This window comes from Eublepharis macularius, chromosome 15, assembly GCF_028583425.1.
Source record: "Eublepharis macularius isolate TG4126 chromosome 15, MPM_Emac_v1.0, whole genome shotgun sequence".
NCBI classification, from domain to species: Eukaryota; Metazoa; Chordata; class Lepidosauria; order Squamata; family Eublepharidae; genus Eublepharis; species Eublepharis macularius.
In genome coordinates, this window is record NC_072804.1 from 33404119 (window position 1) to 33427868 (window position 23750).

Genomic DNA, 23750 nt, shown 5'->3' on the forward strand with positions numbered 1-23750 from the left:
AGAGAAAACATCTTCCTTTCCCCCCATCCTTTTTACCTCACATGTGTGGCTCGTATGTCCACACTGTGTTAGTACCACAACACAGACGTTGCTATTTCGCTAGTTATGAGGGTACATTAAGAGTGATGATAGTTTGATAATATATATTTACAAGTTGGGGACACGCAGAGAAGGGGAAATTTCATTCCTCATTCACTTGCCTCCTCCTCACACGATCTTTGCTTGCCCCTACATCCTCCTCCTCAATCATTCTGGCTCCCTCTTTCCCCCCTTGCTGCTCCCCCATTTCCCTCTCTCTGCTTCCTTCCTTCTCTCCCCCTCCCAGGTCTCCTTCCCCCCCTCCCATGGCTCCTACAGCCTCTCCCCCCTTTCATCTACTACTCTGTGCATCTCCTCGTAGTATTGGGTGCACAATATCAGGCACCATTTTGGATTGCTCCAGTAAACCCAAATGCGACCCAAACGTAGTGCTTTATTCTCCATGGTGTTGCAGACATTTCTATTTCATTTTTTGGTTTACTCTAATCCTTTTGAGGCTTCAGATTTTTCTGCAAACCTGCGAGTTCCCTCAATTTTGTAGAAACCTCTGGGTGGCCCCATTGTGCTGAGCTCTTGATCCGCAGGGTTGGGCTGGAGTTCAGAATTAAGCATATGATTTTGGACTCTTTCGTTTTGGCTGTGTGACTTCATCGTTGTCCATTGGATCTCCCGCATCCCCATCTCCATGCTAGCATAGCCAACGGATTGGCGGAATTGACCCTGGACAGGAAAGGCAAATTTCTACCTGTTGTTTTCCATTTGCTTTCTACTGGGATCCAGGCCAGGCCCACTTCAACTCTCCTCTTCTGACTGATAAATGGAAGCCTGTGTGTAAGGAATCTGTTATCTCAGAGATTTCAAGGGAAAAATTGGATGGCTATTTTAGATAAAGGAGCAGGTTGGATTAGACGGTTTGAGAGTTGCCATATTGCTTCATTGGGCCTGGTAGTATACTTTTAAATAGTAGCCTGACACACACAGACGTGAAGCAGGAGAAGTTTGACCTATCACCTCCACACCATCTCTAGGAAAAACGCTATATATTCCCCTAGCAAGTTACCATTTAAAGGCATGGAAGCAGGAGAAGTTTTTTTTTTTTAAAAGGCGACAATATAACTGAAATCTTATATTACACTCAACAGTATTGCTTGTATTTCATTAGATCTTGGAAGCTAAGCAGGATCGAACTTGGTTAGTAATTGAATGGGAGACATCCAATGAAAATCAGAGTTGCAGAGGCAGGCAATAGCAAACCACCTCTGTTAGTCTTTTGCCCACCAGGAATCGCCATAAGTCAGCTATGACCTGATGGTACTCTCCACCACCATTGCTTATATGACTGAGCTTTTTAAAAAAACTATCTTACCTTTCTGCCATGGTTCTCCCTCATCTACTTTATCCTTACAACAACCCTATGAGGTAGGTTAGGCTGAGAAAGACTGACCCTAAGGTCATTTAGTAGAGTTGCCAGGTCCAGTTCGGGAAATTCCTGAAGCTCCTGAGGGTGGGGTTTGGGGAAGGGTTTCAGCTGGGTATAATGCCATACAGTCCACCTCCCAAGGCAGCCACTTTCTCCAGGGGATCTCATCTCTGTTGCCTACAGATCAGTTGTAATTTCGGGAGATCTCTAGCCATCACCTGGAGCCTGGCAACTCTTATCACTTAGTGAGTTTCCATGGGAGAGGGGAGATTCAAACCTGGGTCTCCCTAGTCCAACATTCTAACCACTTTACCACAACTGCCTCTCTTGAGCATCATATTTCAAGGAACATATTCATTGGTTTGTGACATGCAGAAAATAAGTGATGCACCATAACTGGAGAAAGCAGCTGTCATTTAATACGCTTTAAGGACAGTATATTCTAATAAAGTATCAGTAATGTCCTGACCCACATAAAATAATATTGTCCTGCACTAGAGCTGCAAACTCCTGGTTGTAAATTCCTGGAGATTTGGGGTGGAGCCTGGAGAGGGTAGTATTTGGGGAAGGGAGGGTCCTTAGCAGGTCATAATGCCATGGAATTCACCCTCCAAAGCAGCCATTTTCTCTAGGGGAACTGAGCTCTGAATTCTGGAGATCAGCTGTAATTCTGGGAGATCTCCAGGTACCACCTGGAAGTTGGCAACTGACTAATGTCAGAACACTTCAGCTGGTGACCCTAAATATCAGGCCAAGGTCCTTTTAGGCTTGCAAAAAGTCTAGGCCTACCTAAGAACATTCAGACTTTGGACTGCACCGCTATCAGCTGGCTTCTACCTTGGCTAGGCCACCCTGGTCCCCAGCCATTCTGCACCATCTTGGGTGCCCACAAAGATTAGGCTTCTTTTTTAATGGAATTTATGTGAATGGCTGTATTCATGGTTGCAAGATTTTTACTGACCTTGCTCCAAACAGAAACATTGAGTAGCACATGTTGCTGTCCCTGCCATCATTTGACAGCCAGTTTGGTGTAGTGGTTAAGAGTGGCAAGACTCTAATCTGGATAGCCAGGTTTGATTCCTCACTCCTCTGCTTGAGGGTGACCTTGGGTCAGTCACAGCTTCTCAGAGCTCTCTCAGCCCCACCCTCCTCACAGGGTAATTATTGTTGTGGGGATAATAACAACATACTTTGTAAACAGCTCTGAGTGGGTGTTAAGTAGTCCTGAAGGGCGATATATAAATAGAATGTTATTATGTTATTATTATTTTAGGGTTGCCAACTGACCAGCAAAAAGCCAGACCTGGTCTGCTCCAGTGAGTGAAGCTACATTCACAATACACAGAGAAGCACGCTTCTCTAATGCTTGCAGTGTGAGCTGCTGCTCTAAGGCGCGTGACCAAGGGCCAGTAAAAAAAAGTTGATCACTCTACCTTGACGCCATGAAAAGCTTCAATGCTAAATTTCTGTCTATCAGGCCAGTTTTGAAAGCACACGAGCGGAGCTGGTGGAAAGGTGGTGTCCCTAGATGGCTTCTGATTGCCTTCACTGTGAATCCAACCATCCAACTTGTAACCTTGGGAATGGAGAATATAAACAGGGCCTTTTGAACTCCTCAAATTGTGTGCAAAATATCAGTGTCCTCTGTGGAACAGTACGCCTTCTCACCGCACCTTCGTGGAATGGTGGCCTGGGCTTAATTGATTCATTTTGCGTCAGCTCCAAGTGATTCGTTAAAAACCAGTGCCCTCAAGTCTCCAATTTTTTGACCTTGTCAAACAAGAGACCACAAACCATGAAGCTGGATTAGACACTTCCTTCTCGCCAGCCTGCCCCCTTGGCTGAACCGCTCGGATACACTCGCCTGAACTTCACTTAGCCTCTCTACGGAACACCTGGTCTGATTCTAAGTGACAAGGGAAAGGCTTGCTAATGAAGTACAAACTAATGGCGAGCGAAGGAAATGCAAATTTATGAGTGTAATAAAAATTAAAACGAGTAACAAGAGAGAAGCGGCAGAATGCGTATTAACCAGGTGCTTGCTTGCCTTGAACCTGATTTCCCCATGATCTTTGCTGTGGTCATGAAATTTGGAATCTTTGCCTGAAACAGACCGTGACCAAACAGGATTTTTCATTTCTCAGTAGAGATGGCCTGAGTTTACCTCTTCAAACCATTTTCTGTTGCCAGTTTGAGCTGACCATTGAGCAAGACATGCCTATCCAATATACACTTGTAAAAAATCCTTCGGAAAAAAAACCCACCACAGTTTAGCCAATTCTTCTCTATGCTCAGGAGGACAAGACCACTGAAAATTACTGTAGGTATTGTCCAAATTGCTCCTTTCTCTGGCTTCCCCTGTTGGGAACTATTGCTGGATGTTCAAGAATCAACAAAAACTTCTGATCCAGTAATTTGACCTGCTACAGCTCTGCTAGTGAGATACTATAGAATCTGATTGACAGGCACAAGTGGTTTGAAAGGGTCCCCAAGCCACCTAATCAACCCCTAGAACCAGGGTGAAAGGAACTTAAAACTTCTTATTGGTACTGTCTGCCTGGGCAGGGGGAAGGGGCTTGAAGCAGAAGATGTGTATCACCAGGGCTCATTTCAAGGGGGAATGTGCAGGAATGCAGTTCCGGCAGTTCCCCAAGGAGGTCACGTCAGGTGGCCCTGCCCACCTGACTCTCGGCCATTTTGGGCCCATTACAGCCTGGACTGGGGCTGAAACAGCCTGGATCGGGCCTCTGATGGGTGGTGGATCACTCTCCCACTCAGCAGCGGTCCAATCCTGACCACTTTTTGGCCATTTTCAGCCCTTTTTGGCCCAATTTCAGCCCCGAATGGCCAGGATTGGGTCCAAAACAGCCAGCATAGTTAATGTCAAGGGGTGTTGCATATGCAAGTCAGTCATGCTAATGACACACTTCCGGTGATGGCAAGGGGCATGGCATATGCTAATGAGTTATGCTAATGAGTTCCTCCAGCTCTTTTTCTACGAAATGACCCCTGCCTAGAACAAGGGTGAAAGGAACTTAAAACTTCTTATTGGTACTGTCTGCCTGGGTGAGGGGAGGGGGCTTGAAGCAGAAGATGTGAGCGACCACATCAGCCACTTTCATACCTGCATAGGGATGCTACAGGGGGAGTCCTCCTGGCATCCCCTTTCATCTTGGCATCCTGGAAGAAATGAAGGGGAAGGAGTGTGTGCCAGCGTTGTACTGGTGCACGTACGTCACTTCTAGTAAAAACTGGAAGTGACATGGACTCTCTAGCATTTAACAAAAATTCGATGGTAATGCCAGTGTGCCAGGCCCTTCCACTTAATCCCTCCCAGACCTTGCCAGCTGCAATTTGGCAGCCCTAACTCTGTACCAGCTCATACTGGCTTACTTTCCCACCTGTCTCATACCAAGTTCCATCCTGAGATATTAAGGATGCTTGAACTAGAAACACAATGGTATCCTTCCCCGCAGTAATAAAGATCGGGGAAGAATCCATTGAGAAGTCTTCCCATTTGAAGTGAATGAGAACTTAACAAGAAAGGGACACCATAGGCCTTTTCAGAGGTTACATTTGAGGAACTTGATCTGTGAGGTCCATGCATTGAGTAGCTCGCACACAATAGCAACCGCACATGTCAGGTACGTATTGGACTGTAATTGTGGGGATCATGTGCTTCTTACATGAATGGCTGGTGGGCTCTCAGTTTGCATGGGCATTACACCTGGAGAGAGCTATGTCTGTGTGTATAGCCAGTGGAAATGCGTAGGTTTGCTTATTTTTAATGTCGCTTATTTTTAATGTTTCCAGTTACATGTGTGTATACTTCTCAAGTGTAGACTCCTTCTCATGAGCTGGCAATTATGCCTGCTCCCATGCTACGTGCATTGATTTCAATGCTTGTATTGCTGGGTGCTAGAGGGCTGTTGTCAGGAGTACACTGTGATACGTACTCTTTTCAAGCTGGTCCCTCCAGGATCAGCATCAGACACGGCCCCCACGTTCTCCTTCTGAGCCACCAAACTGAGCTTTAAATCCCTCTCCCCTACCCAAAGCAGCTGTCTAGAATCTCTGCAAGCTCAATTCCGTCCTGCGCCTACCTGAACTCCGATAGACGGTCGCCACTTCCTCTGGCGGGCCAAGCTTCTCAGCTCCTCCCTCCCTGGAATCGTCCTTATGATGAGAGTGGAGGGCTTAGGGGAAGTCCTGGGTTGGATGGAAGGCAAGTCTAAGGACATGGCGGTGATCTTGGTGCTTTCCAAGCTCTCGGTGGAATTGCAGCGCTTGGCGGTCTCCTTGGACCACGACGGGCTTCGGGCGACCTCTCTGGGCAGGAAGCTGTCGTGGGGGGATTCGGTGCTGCTTTGCGCTGTGACAGAGATGAGGGGCTTGGCTTTGATTCCTGCAGGGAGGGGAGGCGGCGCTTTCCTGTAACTGAAGGCTACACGAGGCGTGAGACAAGAAAAGAAAGATGGGATGACTCAATTAAAAGGGGAGGTCTGTGCCAATACAAGAACACACTGGACTGTAATTGTAACATCACGCACGGTGACCCTCCCTTGCCCCCATGCCCCAAGCTAGATTTGGAGAGGTGTTATATATATATACACACAGTTTATTGACAAGAGCAAAGGGATTGTCAGAGGGCTTTGCCAGCTTTGACCTTCTTTCATTTCCAGTACCATACCCCCAAGATTATTGCATGGAGGGCCAGAGCCAGGCAAGGTGACACTTACAGGTGCTTGGCTTGAGGATGCTGCTGGTGAGGGGCTGGCCAGGTTGGTGGGTAGCTGTTGCCATGGTGAAGAGAGAGAGGCAGTCGTCGTCCTGAGAGCAGCCAGCTTGAATGGCTCTCAGATAACTGTGGCTGCGCATGCGGAAGCAACCGGGCAGGTCCAAGGCCTCCACAGCCTGCGACTCTACCTCCCCAAACACCGACTCACACACAGCCTCAAACTGGTGGTTCAACTCTTCATTAATCTGGAAATGGGAGAAGAAAATGGAGATGTGAGAAGGGACGGGGGTGGGGGGTGGGGGTAGATGAAGCTAAGATCTGTGTACCCAAGGTGCAAGGGTGGGCAAAGGGGGGAAATTGCTCATGGCCTCACAAGTGCCCCAATGTATTGGTTCATATTGTCTAAGGTTTGTGGAAAAACAAGATCACACCTGTCTGAATTTGTCATCTTTAACGTTCAAAGCTGTGGGGAGGGAAACAACTGCACAGATGCTGAGATGTTACTTCGGGGTGATCATCCATCACACTCTAGGAATTTCCTGAATCTCTATGGTCTTTACTATAGAGAATGGGGGAATTCCTAGTGTGGTCTCTATGGCCTTTACTATAGAGATTGGGGGAATTCCTAGAGTGGCATGTGGAAGAGGGGTTGTGACATAACTTCCAGATGTGCACGCAGAAGTGATGCCACAGCATCAGTAATACTTCCCCCCAGACTCCACCCTCAAAAACTCCTGGGGTTTGCTGGTGCAGGTCTGGCAGCCCTAGGAAGGTCTCAAGTCTGGCATGTATCTTTTCACCCCACTCAGCATAGTCTGAAGCCTTTCTCCAGCCTCAGGAGTCTTCCTTCAATGTTAGTGGTTCTTCCACTGTAGGAAGAGCTGCTGAAGTTAGAGGAGGGTCCTTTAAGCTGGAGGAAGTCTTCAGATTTTGCTGATTAGAGTAGGATAGTATGTGCCACTATGCTTTGCCTCAAGCCATAGGTGATCATTCATAGGTTATAGCAAAGTCTAAAAGCCACCATTACCAGGCCACAAACCTGGATCTACAGCCCCCATGTGGCATGTCCTTCAGCCAATCCCAGCTCTTTGATGAGTGTACCTGCATGATCTTTAATTCTCCAAACCTACATTTATCCATTCACAGGCATACACTCTAAGAAGTTTGACTGAATGGAAGCAACCTACCCTGCACCACTGATTGCTGGAATGGTTTGCAATACCATAGCTCAGTAATGATTCATAGAAATTACGGGATCCAGTCTTGGAATGGTCTAATTAGAAGATTAATCAGCTAATGTTGTAGATGATGGTTGCATTTGCTAAACTGAAAGCTATCTCTCACTTTGCTTTGGTATTAATAATTTAGTACTTTATTTATTTATTTATTTATAGTCCGCCTTTCTCACTGAGACCCAAGGCGGATTACACAGGGTGAGTTAGTACAGTCAATTTCAAGGGCATTTTAATAAACAATGTAATAGGGTATATAAATGTTTTGTCATAAGCAAGTTAATTTTAACTTTGTTTGGCTGGCAATCACAGACAGGCCATAATGCATTTGTCTAATCCTTAAAAAAAATTAATCTAGCCTAGGGGATGTCATGTGTTCCTGAGTTCCGTAAATTAACTACGTGCTGCACGCAGAAGTGATTTTCTCTTCTCTGTCTGGAGTCAAGTGACTCCATCTTGGGCACAACCTACCTGACCCTTCTGTCCAGATCCAAACGCAGGACTGCTCGAACAAAGTTCCTGAGCAAATACAGTCTGTATATTTCACACTTGTTTTCACAGAAGTGTGGTACGGAAACATGCAAAGCCATTAATTTGGAATCTTGCATTCCATTCCCCTGTTGTCTGCAGTGCTGGAACTGCAGCAACAGAAAGCGTAGGCTGACCCTAGGGATGCTGAATACTTTGAACAGCCTGGCTCCTGAGTCTCTTAAAATTCCAGTTCTGTGCTAACCTGTAGAAAACGGCTGGTTTATGTAGGAGCCTGGCTTGGGCTTTAGCATCTCTTTGCAAGACAGGCAGGCAGGAGCTAAAGCAATGCGGGAGTGCAGGGGTGCGTCAAGCTAAAGAAGGATGGAGAGAGATGTAATGAGGCAGCCATGCACCTCTTCCAGGCACAGTACCTAAGAACTCTCATCCCAAGAGACCATGACTGGACAGTCTGGAACCCAACTGAGTGCTATCATTTAGTTTCTAATGTCAGGCGCGGAGGTCTTGCCCCATAAGAGAAGTGCAGGTAGCACAACTCTGTTATGGGAATGCTGCCGAAATGTGCTTTTTCCATTCAGTGCCAGAAGTCCTTTGTCACTGTAGCATTTTTGTAGTTCTAAACTAACAGCAGCACCTGACATTCCAAGATACACGAGGTTGGGGTGGATTGATATCGTTTGTCCTGGATATTTCTTTCTTTCTTTAAAAAAAAGACCACGGAGAAGTGGAAGAAAAAGTTGCGCTTGGTTTTTGAGCGCAGGATTTCCAGGCTCCCCAGCAAGAAACATCTCCCTAGGGTCAGAGTTCTGCAAGCAAACACCAAGAAAATCCACAGATCCGTTTCACCAACTGGGGAGACTTCTCCTGATGCAAGACTCACAGAAATCCTCTTGAGGCCATTGGCAGAACAGATTTTCCTGCACTCCCCCCCCACCCCCCACCCCAGTTTCCATTCCTGATGTAATGAGGAGAGAGACTTTTCCAGTAATTTTGGCACGCTGACCTTTATGTTCTAGAAGAGCGCCCAATCAGTGCTCCTTTTGATACATGCATCCACCACTTTGTGAGCATAAGGCATGCATGTATTTTCCAGCTTCAGTGCATGAGATCATTGAGGCCCTTTATTTAGTTATTTAAAACATTTTTATGCAGCCTTTCCACCAAAATTGGGTCCCCAAGCCGATGAATCAAAAAAAAAAAGAAAATTAAAACATTTGAACATTAAAACAGTGTTTAAAATAATATATAATTCATTAAAAACATATACATGCCCAATAGCAAAACCTGGGAGGAGAGCCAATAACTAACAGCACAATCCTAAACAGAGTTACTCCAGTCTAAGCCCAAGGAGGTGGAAGGCCAAATGGAACAGAAAAGTCTTCATCCACTGATGGAAGACAATGATAGAGGGAGACCGGTGGAACTCCCTAGGGAGGGATTTCCAAAATGTTGGTGTCACAACCAAGAAGGTTCTTTCTTGGGTTGCTACCCATTTAGCCTCATATGGTGGTGGTGGTGGAGAGTGCCGTCAAGTCATAGCTGACTTATGGCGACCCCTGGTGGGGTTTTCATGGCAAGAGACTAACAGAGATTTGCCATTGCTTGCCTCTGCAACCCTGGTCTTTGTTTGAGATCTCCCATTCAATTACTAACCAAGACCCTGCTTAGCTTCTGAGAGCTGACGAGATCAGGCTCACCTGGGCTATCCAGGTCAGGATAGCCTCATATGGTAGGGACACTTAAAGCAAGACCTCTGAAGATGACCAGAGTGGATGAGTAGGTTCATATTGGAGAAAGCAGTCTTTAACGTATGCTGGCCCAAAGCGTACCAATGCTGGAAAATATGCACATTGTCCTATTCACACAAAGTGGAGAACACATGAATACACACAAGGTACATGCATAGCACACTTTCCCGATACATGAAAGTAGGAATACTAAAATCAGAATGTCTGAAAAGGGTTCATCTCACATTTCAACCTGCACAATCCAATTTATTTTGATTCCCATCATGCAGCTTTTCCTTCCATTCTCTGCTTCCTCTGCCCTGTCCCTTTCCTCCAGCCCAACTGCTGAAGACAAAGAACCTCACCTGCCCAGTAGTGAAGGACCGTCCATACCCCTGTCCCCGTGGCCGGATTCGGGGTGACGTGCAGCAGCTGGGACAGTTACAGATATATGAGTCAGAATAGTGCCTACTCGCAAACCTAATGAAAGACAGTGGGGAAGAAAGATTTCGGAACAAAACCCAAACAGACAAGAGCAGAACATATGGAAATGATGCCGGGCTGGTTTTTTGTTTACCTTTGTGGGCTCTGAGCCTCCATCCAATACACCTGAGCACCTCCCCTGGTTGAATACTTTAACAGAATGCAGGGAGATCTAGGTGGGTGGGAGCTTGGGCTTTATGATTCTTTTCACCCCAGATGGATTTTGTCGGGAGACCATGACCCAATTAAAAAGACGCCCACTCTAGGGTTGCCAACCCCTGCCAGTGCTCCCTGTCCCTTGCCAGCAGTCAATTGAGTGGCGGGGTAAAAATGGGAGGAGGGATGGTGTCATGCTATGTCACTTCTGGCAAGGAACCCGGAAGTGACGTTGCTGCATTCCATGACACTCTAGAGACATTCCCTACTTCTATGGGTTTTGCCATAGAGATGGGGGGGGGGTTAATATTTGAGTGTCACATAACACAGTGATGGCATTTCTGGGTTCCTAGACAGAAGTCGTGCAGCATTGTGTGATGCTGTTTTGCCAGTGTCCGCCCCCAAATGCTTCCACTGCTGTTGGGGCTGGCAACCCTAGCCCGTTCCCTAATCATTCCTCCTGCAATCTTGAGAAGACCCACTCTCTTTCTTAGTTTCTCACTTGGTTCTGGCCTGGTCTACGCTGGAGGAACGCCGGTACCCATCCCGTCGGGTTGCCCCTTTGGGCGACACCTTGGTGCTGGTGTCTGAGTCTCCACTGTCGTCATCTCCCATGGCCTTGATGTAGCTGCCGCTCCGCATCCGTCGACAAGGGATCTCACCGTCCTTCCCAGATGCCGGGTATCCTCCCCAGTCATCTTGGGGCACCTGGAGCAAGAAGAGACTATGCAGTAAGCAGAAGTTTCAACGGCCCTTGAAAGAAAGGTTCATGATAGGCTACTGCTGTTGGAGGGCTGCTTCTGGCTAGCAGCAAGGCGAGTCGAGCTCTAGAGGCAATGGCATGCTTGTTGGGAGCTTTTTACTCAGTTCAAGATGGTAGTGGACTCACGCTCAGCCGTAGTTTCTTTCCATGCCACTGCAAGCCTGTCTCTGAGTTATGGCTGCCAACTCTGAGTTGGGAAATTCCTGGAGATTTGGGGGCGGGATCCTGGGAGGGCAGGGTTTGGGGATGGAGGATAATCCACAAAGTCAACTCTTCATAGCTGCCATTTTCTCCAGAGGAAGTGATCTCTGTGGTCTGAAGATCAGTGGCAATTCCAGCAGTTCTCCAGGCCCGTCTGGAGAATGGCTGCCCTAGTCTGACCTGAAGCACTATGACTAGAGTTCCCAACCCCCAAGCGGGGCCCGGTGTTCTGGAATGACATACCGTCTCCAGACTACAGTGATCAGTTCTTTGGAGGAAATGGCAGCTTCGGAAGGAGGATTCTGTGGTACTACATCCCTGATCAGCTCCCTCCCCTCACATGCTCTGCCTTCCACGTGCACCACCCTCAGATCTCTGGGAATGTCCCAAGCCATAGTCTAATATGGTCTGTGAGAATTACTGGGGTCTAATCCTAATTCACACCTAGGGTTGCCAGGTCTAGGTTGGAAAATACCTCAAGATTAAGTCATTTTCTTCAGTGGAGCTGATCTCTGTCTCTTGGAGGTCAGTTGCAATTCTGGGATATCTCCAACTCCCACCTGGAAGTTGGCATCTATCTTATTTCTATCTTGCTTAAGAATCCCAATGTTTACTGGTAGCATACAGAATGTATCTACACAGCAAAATGACATCATTAACTGTCATGGCTACCAACAAAGGATCCTGGGAATTGTAGTTTGGGAAGGGTGTCAAATACATTCTGTAAGGTGTCTAAGCCCTTCACAGAATTGCAGTTCCCAGGATTCTCTAGGGGAGAGGAAGGAATAACTGTTAAACTTGTTTAGATGCTTTGGTTAAGTTGTTATTATTGGCTTGGATTTTTATTGCTTCATTTAATATTTATGCTATTTAGTGTTTCATATTTTATTGTTTTATTGTGCTGCTTTTATTACCGTTTGGTGTTCTTAGATTCTATTTCTTCAGTTTTTAATGTTGTGAACCACTCTGCCTGACACTTTGGTAGAAGGCTGGGGTAGAAATTTTCAAAATGGATCAATGAATGAGTGAATGAAATAGCTACACCCAAGGCATGCTGTTGCCCCCTCTAGTGGATGTTTGCAAATGATTTACAGTGCCATTCTAAGCAGAGTAACTCTCTTTAATGGGCTTGGAAGGGTGTAACTCAGTTTAGGATTGTACTAGAGTTTGCTAACTATTGGGAAATTCCTGGAGATTTGGGGGCAGAGTCTGGGGAGGTTGGAATTTGAGGAGGGAAGGAAGCTCTGCAGGGGTGTGATGCCATAGACTCCACCCTCTGACTCTCTGATACAAGGGGAACTGATCTCCATAGTCTGGAGATCAGTTGTAATTATGGAACTAGAGAACCCATTCCCCACTGTTTACCTGGAGAGCGGGGGAAAGGCGGGGAATGGGCCTCCTGGTTGCACTCCTGGGGCCAGCATGACTGTCGCTGACGTCATTACGCTGCCCCAAGAGAGCTCCTGCCCTTCACAGTGGGCCAACTTGGGCCCCAAATGGGTTGGCCTGCTGCGAAGTGTGCGCACGCTCCCCAGTCTTGCACAATGACACCACGGCCGTCGTCACACGAGCATCTCTTCTGTTAAATTTACAGCATATAGTGTCCTACCTGTTATCGGCACAGTAACGTTTCTTTGGGTCACCTAACGGCTCTTCGTGCCACCTGCTGTCCACACCGAAGCACTCTGTTCTGTTCTCTCTAACCGCGCAGAAGCAGCTCCTCCCCCTTTTTAAAAAAATTATTCTGGCGTTTAATTCCGATATAACGGAATAACAGCATATAAACATTCCGTTAGAGCAAAACATGACGACCCTTTTGTTTTCCCAACTTTGAAATTATATAAATAGCCCTTTGCCCGCAGAAAACTCCCTGTCTGACGTGATCCCCATCGCTGAAGACTCTGCCATGGCGATTGAGTCATTTTTACTTCAGCAGAAAGTTTGCATTGTGTTATGTCGTTATGGCGTTATAAGGACATAATAAAATAAAAAAAAAGGGGAGTCGCAGGAAGAAATGGATTCTGGGATTGAAGGGAGGGCATAGGACGTTGCAAGGCGAAATACATCGATGCGAGGCATTCACACTGAGGCACAAAATAGCGCGACTATCAAGCGCAAAGCAGAAGAGAGAAAATCGCTACTGTGTTGGAATAAGGTGGGTGTTTGCCGGGAAATAGCGCCATTTTAGCACTAAATAAAAGCCCGTGTGACGACGGCCCACTTCCTGGAAGTGATGTCATTGTGCTGACATGGGGCCACGTGCTCGTGCATCTAGACAGCCCTGGGAAGGTAAGCACTGGTTCCCCCCAGCGCTGGGAGGGTAAAGGGATCTGGTAACCCTATATGGGACAGCTCCAGGCCCCGCTTGGAAGTTGGCAACTGTAGACTGCACTGTGAGAGACTATGGCTGCAATTCTAAACACACTTACAAGGGAACAAATTCATTGAACTTAATGGGATTTATTTCCGAGTATGCATGCTTAGGATTGAATTGTAAGAGCTCAGACTGATGAGATGAACTTCAAGACTCTCAATTTGACTATAAAATGCAAATCTCCTTGGGGCCATGCAGGGAACAGAGAATGTTCAACCCTTCAATCTCTGCTGAGCAAAACTGGGCCCCCTGCTTTGCGATTAGCATTTTAAGGAAGAACAATTGGATATTTTTAAAGAATATGTCTTTTCTCCTCTAAAAGAACAACAACAAAACAGGGAGCCTGATTTTGAATAGGAAGTGGAAACTGAAGGACTGAAAACACCCTACATTATTCTGTGGAAAAGTGAGGGCCAAAGTACATGGTACATGTTGTAACGAGCAGATTCTGGGTTCCTGCATCACAACTGCAAGGAATGGCATTTTAAAAGTCCATAGGGGCTCAATTCAGCTCAGGACTGCAGTGAGAGTGAAGAATGGGCTCTTGCTTCTCCCTACCCAAGCTGTTTTCCTGAGCCCCGGGGTATGGAGTTCTTTGGGGGAAAAAACCTGTATTTGGGAAGGGGGGAATTGAAATTTTGGGAACAGTTGAAATATATGAAATACTTACTGTCCTGTCAAACTTAAGCTAATTTTATTGCTTTAATAACATAAAATGCATCCTTTATAACTTAGCACATAAAATTGCAATATATTTGACTTATTTATGGAATTGCAATATTTGACTTATTTATGGAATTTAAAAGTTAGTATTCTACAAGCAAAATTGCAAATATACCCAGTACTTCAGACAATACTGCAAACTGATGCACATTATGCTACCTTAGCGCATGCATCTTAATTTTTGCTGTCTGAAAAGAAGAAAAAATAGGAGTTAAACAGAAAACACAAGCTTTGTAGTGAATGACACAAAATGTATTATTTGATCAGAAAAAGGAGCGTGCACTCACAGCATATGTTGATATGTAGTTAAACTTCATAACATTAAAGCTCTGAATTATTCAGTAGTGTATTATGAGCGTACACGTATAGCATTTTAATTATGTACAAAATTAGACATATTTAAAATTAAAGTATCATCACCTCAAGTCTCTAATCAGAATCAGTTTCTGAAACTTCTGCTTCTGAGCCTACATTTTTATCCTTGTGTAGCTCGTTGGAAAACTTGAGGTTTGCGCACATTGAAACAAGCTTCTCTAGTCTTTCACACCTTCTAGGTGCAGAAATGCATCTTGGGTTTAAGAGCTGTACATGTCTACAGCATGCCCACCTTGTCATGAAAAGCATTTCACTCATTCCAAAAGAGGAATCATATATGTACAGTCCTAATATGTTTCTCATTGTTTACAGGTATGTTGGATCTGACCACTCGTCGCGATCCTGTAGCTCCTAAAGGCAAGTCTACCATTGTAACAGTGTCCACTGTAATCACGGATTCACTTTTGTGTTTTCACAGATACTCACAGGTTTATGCACTCTGATGCCGTAGGATACTACCTGTCAGTTTGCCTCGCCCAATGAGCTGCTAGTCAAAGAAATTCGTTTAGTATATTGTTCATATATCGCTTCATACTCACTCGTAGGGGGGCCATATGCAGCTGTCTGAGGCCAAATGACCCCATGACCCCATATTATGAACTGACATGAATACCTTGCCTCTCCACAGTAGTTTACCTTGGACCCTTTTGAGACCAGTTTAGCCACGACGACTTCCCCTCAGTTATTTATTTAGAACATTCCTACACCGCCTATTCCGAGACCTACACAAGGTGGATGACAGCCAATAAACTCCCAAAGCATAACACTGCATTGTTATTGGATGTCTTATGTTGCCTGATGGCATGGTTTTACATCTTGTAATCCACCTTGAGTCTTAGTGAGAAAGACAGGCTGCAGGTAAAGTAAATAATAAAAGCACCAAAGCATAAAAGCACACAGAAATCCAGAGCATTAGGCAGACTAAATTATCCTCGTAACAGGAATCCCTAGAGGATCTTGGGGACTGTAGTCTGGTGAGCTGTTTATGAGAGGTTTCTGTGAGGGTTAAAGAGAACTACAGTTCCCAGAGTTCCTCTGAGGGAACCCATAAATGAGAATAGACCCTGTCTCATAAAAAACTCTCCTACTTTGACATATCTTTAATCCCCCTCACCTTGATTCATTCTCTTACCTTTGAAATCATTTTCTCCTTTAGAACTGACTACATTCTTTCTTCATAAAAATTCCAAAATGAGCATGACTCTTTTTATTTCCAAATATTCACAGAGGGAATTGATCTCATTTTGAACAGCTGCTTTTAATAAAGTCCACCCCAAATACTATGCCTAGTTTTTTAAAGCAATACTTTGGAGATAAAGAAACCTAGATGTTTATCTGCCCTAACGTCTTCTAATGAAATGAAACAGAACACAACCCAGCCTTCATTTGCTTTTGCAGTAAGGACAGAGGCAAATCAGAGCAGGTACTCCTGTGACAGACTGGGACTAGATTCTTTTAATTACTTTTATTTGGCGTATGCCTTTGCTCTGCTCTCGTATGACCCAGGGACAAGACAATAAAACTAATTAACAAACACAAAATTCCATTAAAAATTATAGTGGTACAGAGAAGGAGAGAGAGAAAACACACGCACACACACGCACATTTCTATGACAATGGCAATGACTAATACTACTACAAGTGGGGATCTGTGAGACGCATGGAGGGAGGATGGAGGCCCCGCAGCTTTGCAGGAAGCTACTTGCCTGCCACCCCCCATCAATGGTGCAGCCTGCCCCCCCTCATCATTGGTGCAGCCTGCCCTCCTGCTTCCCCTCCCATTGATGGCACTGCCTGCATGCCTGCCAACCTGCCCCCCATCAATGGTGGCTGTGGCTCCCCCCCCCACCTGCAGCTTTGCTGCCACAGCAGTAGCAACTCTTGCTTCTCATGCAACTTTGCTGCTGCAGCAATGGCTCTAGCTTCCCACCCCCTAGGATTCCCAGGTGCCCGCCAGTGGTGGGCAAACTTCCAGGGGTTTTCACTCTTGCCTGCCAATCCACCAGCAATCGGCCCCTGGAGGTTGCCTACCACTGGACGACACTCAAGGAACACGCACAGCGCACACTCCCAGCGGTTGCAATAGGGTTCCCAGGTGCCCAACAGTGCTGGGCAAACTCCCAGGGATTTGCCCCCTCATCCGCTGATTGTTGGGCGATCGGCAGGAGGGGGCAAGCTCCCACTGGCAGGCACCTCTGGATCGTGCTCCGTGCGCGTGCTCCACCTGGCGCGGTGACGTCACTTCCATAAGTGATGTCGTCGCTCTGGCCACGGGACCATTCCCGTGCTTCACTTGGGGCTGATTTGGGCCCCAAACGGGGTGGATCATCCCTGCGCATAGTGCAGGAGTGCTCTTGTCTCCGGCACGATGACGTCACTCACGGAAGTGACGTTGCCACGCACCTGGCGTGAGTGACATCATCATGCTGGCTCCGAAGCGCACATGCACGGGGAGTAAATGAGAGCTGGCAGAAGGTAAGTGCCAGGTCCCAACCCTCCCGCTGAGAGGATAGAGGGACCTGGCACCTCTAGATTGTGATGATGTCATTCCCGAAAATGACATCATTGTGCCAGTTGTGGGAGTACTCCTGCGCTTCATTTGGGCCCGAGCACACTGCTGGCACAAAGTAAGTGCCAGCCCCCCCTCCCGTGGGGAAGGTATAGGGACCTGGCAACCCTACTGCCCCCTCAAGGTCAGGAGCAACACTGGGAGACATGTTCCGACACAGGAGCTGCTGCTGCTGCACATGCACAGCCAATGGCTCCAGTGTTTTGGAGGTTTTAATCCCTTTCGATTAAAGATGTTTTTTTCATTTCTCTGCAACCCTGGGGGGGACCCCCAAATTTGCAGAAAAATCATACTTCTTTGTACATGGCCCTGTTCTGTGGATTTAAGTACCCGCAGATTTGGGCCACTTAGCCATTAGAATATACAAGAGAGAGCCCACAGCAAAATGTTATGGATTGTATTTGGTGATGCTGAAGGGGAGGGAACTGTGCCAGGTCCTGCAATACTGAGAAATGTGGTGGTGTCAGAGGGTGTTGGGAGTGTTGACCTTTATGTGCGGCAGGGCAGTTGCAGGGAGGGGGAATCCCGTTTTTCCAAAGATCCTATCCTATCTCTCTCTTCACCCTTTCCATAGAACCTAAAAGGGCTTTTTTTCAGCTGGAACGCCGTGGAATGGAGTTCTGGAACCTCTTGAAAATGGTCACATGGCCGGTGGCCCCGCCCCCTGATCTCCAGACGTGGAGGGCAATCTAAACTCCCCTCCGTCTGGAGATCAGGGGGCAGGGCCACCAGCCATGTGACCATTTTCAAGAGGTTCTGGAACCCCATTCCACCACCTCTTTTCCCAGAAAAAAAGCCCTGGAACCTACCCTGTCTCTTTCTTCCCCCTTTCCAAAGATATTACTTTGTCTCTTTCTTCCCCTTTTCCAAAGATCCTACCTTTTCTCTCCCCCACTTTCCAAAGATCTTACCCTCTCTCTTCCCCCTTCCGAAAACTCCTACCTTGTCCAAGCTCCCCAGATCTTTCTCTGTTCTTTCCTCCCACAGATGCTTTCCTGTTCTTCACCCCCAACACCCTCCCATGTTAGTCTCTTCTCCACCCCTTCCTTCCCCCAGTTTCCCCCAGTTTTCTGAGCCCTGTGACTGATCAGTAACCAATGGAATGTCTGCAGAATGGAACCAATATGAAGATTCCACATAGCACCTGAGAGTAGCTAAGGCATGGTGTTTTCAAGTTGTCTATAAGAGCGGACCTACGTAGAGTGTATTACATGCAGCTTTAACACCACACAAACTTACATACAAACCCTCCTGATAGGTAAAAGTCACCCCAAATGCAACACATTTCAACAGACTCTGTGCGTACATCCCCCCACCAGCCCCCAAGTGCTCATGACACACATGTATGTGTGAACTTAACATTTAGGGTGTCCCTCTGAGTACATCCAGAAGGAAACCTGAGTGGCCTTGCCCAATGACTGGATCACAGCAGCCTCTGAATAATGAAAGGGTACAATGCCCCAAGGTAGCTTGATAGATATGCCAACATGTGGTCATCAGATTTCCTTTTGGACATAGGGTTTTTTTGCTCTTATTAATACATTCAATTTTATAAAGCAAATAACAGTATCAAGTCCTTATTCATAGTTGTAAATAGTTGACAGCACAATTAATTAAATGGCGGTGGTGGAAAGTGCTGTGAAGTTGCGGCCAACTCATGGCAACAGATGTTCAGAGGTGGTTTGTCATTGTCTTCCACCGCATAGTGACCCTGAATTTCCTTGGTGATCTCCCATTCAAGTACTAATCAGGGCAAACCCTGCTTTAGCTTCTGAAATCTAATGAGATTAGGCCAGTCTGGGTCATCCAGGTCAGGGCAATTAATAAATAAAATAAAACAAAACACGTAAGTAGTATTGGTTAATGTACCAAATAGCGGAAAACAATTTCCATCTATAATATGAATGTGTGTGTCTTCAAGTCACAATCGACTTACGGCAACCCCATCAAGGGTTTTTCAAAGGAAGCAAGAAGCAGAGGTAGTTTTCTCTGCAGAATCTTCCTTGGCTGTCTACCACCCTATTTACCTTCTGAGTTGAGAGGAGAGTTGGCTATAATGTGCCACCTTTCTACCTCCATCTATACTACCCAGTATCAAAATGTATGGATTTACTGAGAGCTTTCACCCAGGTGACTCTTAGGAAGAGCACTGGTAGGTAGAAAGGAAGAAGCTCTCTGACCTGGAGGTGCCAGATGTCTAGAAGGAGCACCAGTCCTCTCTTCCACTTGAAATCCTTTGATCTTGCTGGTAGTTCTTTGCTTATTGCCTTCCCCACCCAGTGGCAGTTCCTCCTTGTAAGGTGAGAGATGAGACATTCTTGATTATGACCAACCTTTGGGAAATCGAGAAGTCTCCACATCACAGCTCCCCAGCTGTAACGAGTCCTGGTCAAATACCACCCATGACTAGAGCAGCAGAATGGTCTGGCTAACATCCAACGCTCCAGATGGTTCCCTTACCAGGTTCCAGTGATGGGCTGGCATCCCTTGGGTGATCAGGAGAAGGGCAAAGCAAGTGGATGGGAGCAAGAGGCTCGAACAGACACGGCTGCCTGTCGGTCTGCCTCTCCGAAGCAGCATCAAGGAGTGCCTTCCCCCCTTTGTTCTCCCTTGCTGCTGTCCCTGTTGAGGTGGGCAGATACAGGCGAGGTTGGGGGGTGTGATAGCAAGGCTGGATAGGCTGAAACTTTTCATCCCAGCAGCCCCTCCTGTTGCCTGCTCTGCATGGGTGATCAAGCGGACTGTCATTCAATTTCTCCTTCCCGCGGGGGAAAAAAGAGAGAGAGAAAAGCTAATTAACTGGAAAGGGACAATCCTGTTATGGCACTGATCGACTGGGTGGCCATCAAGGGGTTAAATGGGAGAGGATGGGCAGGAATACATCCAATTCATGCCAGGAGATGAGTGGGGCCTGCTTCAGACAGAGAGAAGCAGGATGGCTTAACTGTAAAAATGTCCAGGCTGTAGGAGATGGGGCATCCCTGAGTGGGTTTTGGCCTGGTGCCATGCAGCACAGAGAGTGATCTCCAGCCACATTGCCCAAGGTTGGCACGCATCGCACTCCCTGGTTCACTGGAGCATTAAATCGAGGGCTTCCCCATTGCCAGGACAACAGCTTTAGTGAGCTCTGGATGGACTGCCATCCGTGGCTGGCATGCATTGCATCGTGTTGGGAAGGCTACCTTTTGATTTAGCAGTTGTGTACCGCTTGGCTGGCATTCAACTAGGCAAGTAGTTGTGAGAAGAATACTGGTTATGGTCATAGTGGGCCAAGGTTTTTTTTACCAAATTCCAGGCTTTTTATTTTATGACAATTCTATTTAAATAACAAACACTTCTATATAGAAAAAGAAAATGCGGGTTAAAAAAAAAAAGTGGTGACGGTTGCTCCCCCCACAGTGGTAGCACTCCACACTCCGTCTGACTAGCCCATCTTTCCCTCTTCTCACTATACATTGTGTTATCCTCTCAACCCCCCACACTTTCACCCCAAGGACTTTGCATCAGATGTATCTGGTTTCCATGCTCTGAATTCAGTTCTCAGGATTGTGAGAGATACAGAGGAGTTAGCTGTGTTTGTCACAAAATAGTGAAGAAGAGTCCAGTAGCACCTTTAAGACTAACCAACTTTATTGTAGCATAAGCTTTCGAGAACAGCTTATGCTACAATAAAGTTGCATCTGACGAAGAGAGCTGTGGCTCTCGAAAGCTTATGCTACAATAAAGTTTGTTAGTCTTAAAGGTGCTACTGGACTCTACAGGATTGGGAGGACTAGATTCTGATCTGGACCATGTAAGGACAGAGGATTTCAGCCTTTGCTCCTGTGCTCAGGGGAGTGGCTCTGGGGAGCAGCTACCATTATTATTATTAACTTCAGTTATATCCCGCTTTTCTTTTCAATGGAGACTAAAGCAGCTTACATAGTTCTCCTCTTCTCCACTTTATCCTTACAACAACCTTGTGCAGTAGGTTAGGCTGAGGGTGTATGACTAGCCCAAGGAAACAATATGATGCCTGCATTCTTGTTTCCTGAACAGGGCAAATAGTAACTTCTCAGTAGAGTTGCCAATGCTGGGTTGGGAAATTCCTGGAGATGTGAGGGATGGAGGGTATATGGCAGAGTAGAGGTAAAGGTCGTCCCCTGTGCAAGCACTGAGTCATTACTGACCCACAGGGGGACGTTGCATCACGACGTTTTCTTGGAAGACTTTTTATGGGGTGGTTTGCCATTGCCTTCCCCAGTCATCTACACTTTACCCCCAGGAAACTGGGTACTCATTTTACCGACCTCGGAAGGATGGAAGGCTGAGTCAACCTTGAGCCGGCTACCTGAACCTTGCTTCCGCCAGGATCGAACTCAGGTTGTGAGCAGAGCTTGGCTGCAGTACTGCAGCTTACCACGTTGCGCCACAGGGCTCCTTATACATCATACATGGCAGGGTATAATGCCATAAAGTCCATCCTCCAAAGCAGCCATTCTCTCCAGAGGAAATGATCTCTGCCACCTGGAAATCAGTTGCAGTTCCAGGAGATCTTCAAGCTCCACCTGGAGGTTGGCTACCCTACTCACTCCAGGGTCACTTCACTTTGGAAAAATGATGCAGGGGTGGTAATGGGGAACTTAATCTCTTTTTCCTTGTGCACCATAGCCTGAATCCCCCGCCCCCAAAACACACCTGGGAATCAGAACTTGCAAGGCATGTCTCATCTAAAGTTCTCGGGCAGACCCAGTGAGGATAATGTAACATACAGTTAGGCCCCAAGTCCCTTCCCCACTCAGGGTCAGAACCAGGATCACTTCTGTGTTTAGAGACTCAGGGGCTGCAGATATCCATGGTGATCCGAAACCAAATGCAGTACGCTTTACCAGTCTCTGGACTGACCTTGCTGCCCTCTGGAGCCAGCCTTGCAACCTGAGCTTTGTGTTAGGTTGCCAACTCTGGTTTGGGAAGTTCCCGGAGATTTAGGGGTAGGTACTTGGGAGGGTGGAGTTGGGCAGGAATGCTCAGCAGGGGATGCGATGCATAGAGTCAGACCCCTCCAAAATCTGCCCTTTCCTCCGGGGGAATGAATGTCTACAGTCTGGAGATTGGTAGTAATTCAGGGAGAACTCCGGGCACCACCTGGAGGTTGGCAGCCTTATGATCTGTGCCAGTGAGGTGTTTGCGGAGGTCTAAGTGCAAAACTCTTCACTCAGCTTGCCCATCGGGAAGGTGACATTCTGAGCATATGAGATCATTAGAGAGGCAGATTCCACCCATTTCCCCAATTTGTGGTAACTGGTGTGCAGCCAAGTGGCAGGGCTCTTTGATGATGAACTCGTATGCCCTGGCTCGAGTGTGTGCGTGTGTGTGCGCGGTTGGCAAGCTTGGCATTTATTTTGCAATCACTGCCCAACAAACAGCAGCCCAGATAATGACTCTTGGCTCATCCCCAACAGGGAAAGTTGCTGGTGGCATTATTTTTTAAAAATATAACCTTTTAAAACGAAGCTAACAGAGAGAAGCATTGCCTGCTGCTGTGCAAACCTGACTGTCCAGGTGTGTGCTGTGGTAGCAGTGGGGGGGGGAATGTCCTGATGATGCAAGCTGGTGAGAGGCAGGCCAGGGACCTCTGCAAATGTCTGTGAGGTGCATGTTAAAGAGGAAGCCTGAAGGAGAGGATACGGGAAGTGGATGCCAAGGACAGAGCTGAATTGTGATGCTGGAACAAGCTTACGTCCCCAGCTGCAGTGGGCAGGCGGGCGAGCTGGATCTGTAAAGGCGCCAACAGCATTTGACAAAGCAAGCAACTGGCCTCGCAGTCCTAACACCAGGGCTGAACGGGGCATTTGCAAGGGAAAAAGTCAGTGCTGGGGGGGGGGGTACATATCCCTTTCTCCTGATTCTCCCCTGCATGACCCCCTTCTGTTTTATTGCTCTCCTCCCTCCTGAGACTTATTAGCCTTGTTCATAAGTTACAGCGAATGCACATACAATCCACATATGCTACGCTCTTGGTTTTTCCTTAAAAGTGTGTTGAGTGATTCTCATGTTACATTCAAAACAAGTACAGCTGAATGTGTGATTGAAACCACACACTTATCCAGGAACTGGTCTCCCGTTTCATTTGTGAACACATGTTGCCTCTTCTTTACAAACAAGTGTACATGCAGGATGCATGCGTGTTCACTAGCCCTGGTCACATCTTACAGGGGGATGAGGATGAAAGCAATGATGTCATGCCAATAGTTTAACCATAGAGTTTTGGTGTGATCCTAGAGCATCACACCAATAGGCTGATACCACTTTTGGGTTACTATAAAGTTTTTGGGGAGGGGGGGTGTTACCCTAAATGGGGGGGTATCCTTGTGAGTTGGGGGAATTAGCATACAAGGAGAAGCAGTGAGGGGGGTAACTGGGATCTCCACCAATGTATACCAGGATTGTTCCCTTAGAGAACTCTCAAATAACCAGGCAGA

General features: G+C 46.8%; 1 protein-coding gene across 1 annotated transcript in view; it reads right to left on the reverse strand.

The window, feature by feature from the left end:
• The window catches only part of DLGAP3 (DLG associated protein 3), a 49657-nt gene that overhangs the window by 14728 nt on the left and 11179 nt on the right, over positions 1 to 23750 (reverse strand). The window contains exons 2-5 of the mRNA XM_054999453.1: positions 10787 to 10992; positions 10011 to 10077; positions 6223 to 6442; positions 5563 to 5903 (exon numbers count right to left, since the gene is read on the reverse strand). Of these exons, the coding sequence (XP_054855428.1) occupies positions 5563 to 5903; positions 6223 to 6442; positions 10011 to 10077; positions 10787 to 10992 (834 nt within the window). The remainder of the gene's footprint in view (positions 1 to 5562; positions 5904 to 6222; positions 6443 to 10010; positions 10078 to 10786; positions 10993 to 23750) is intronic.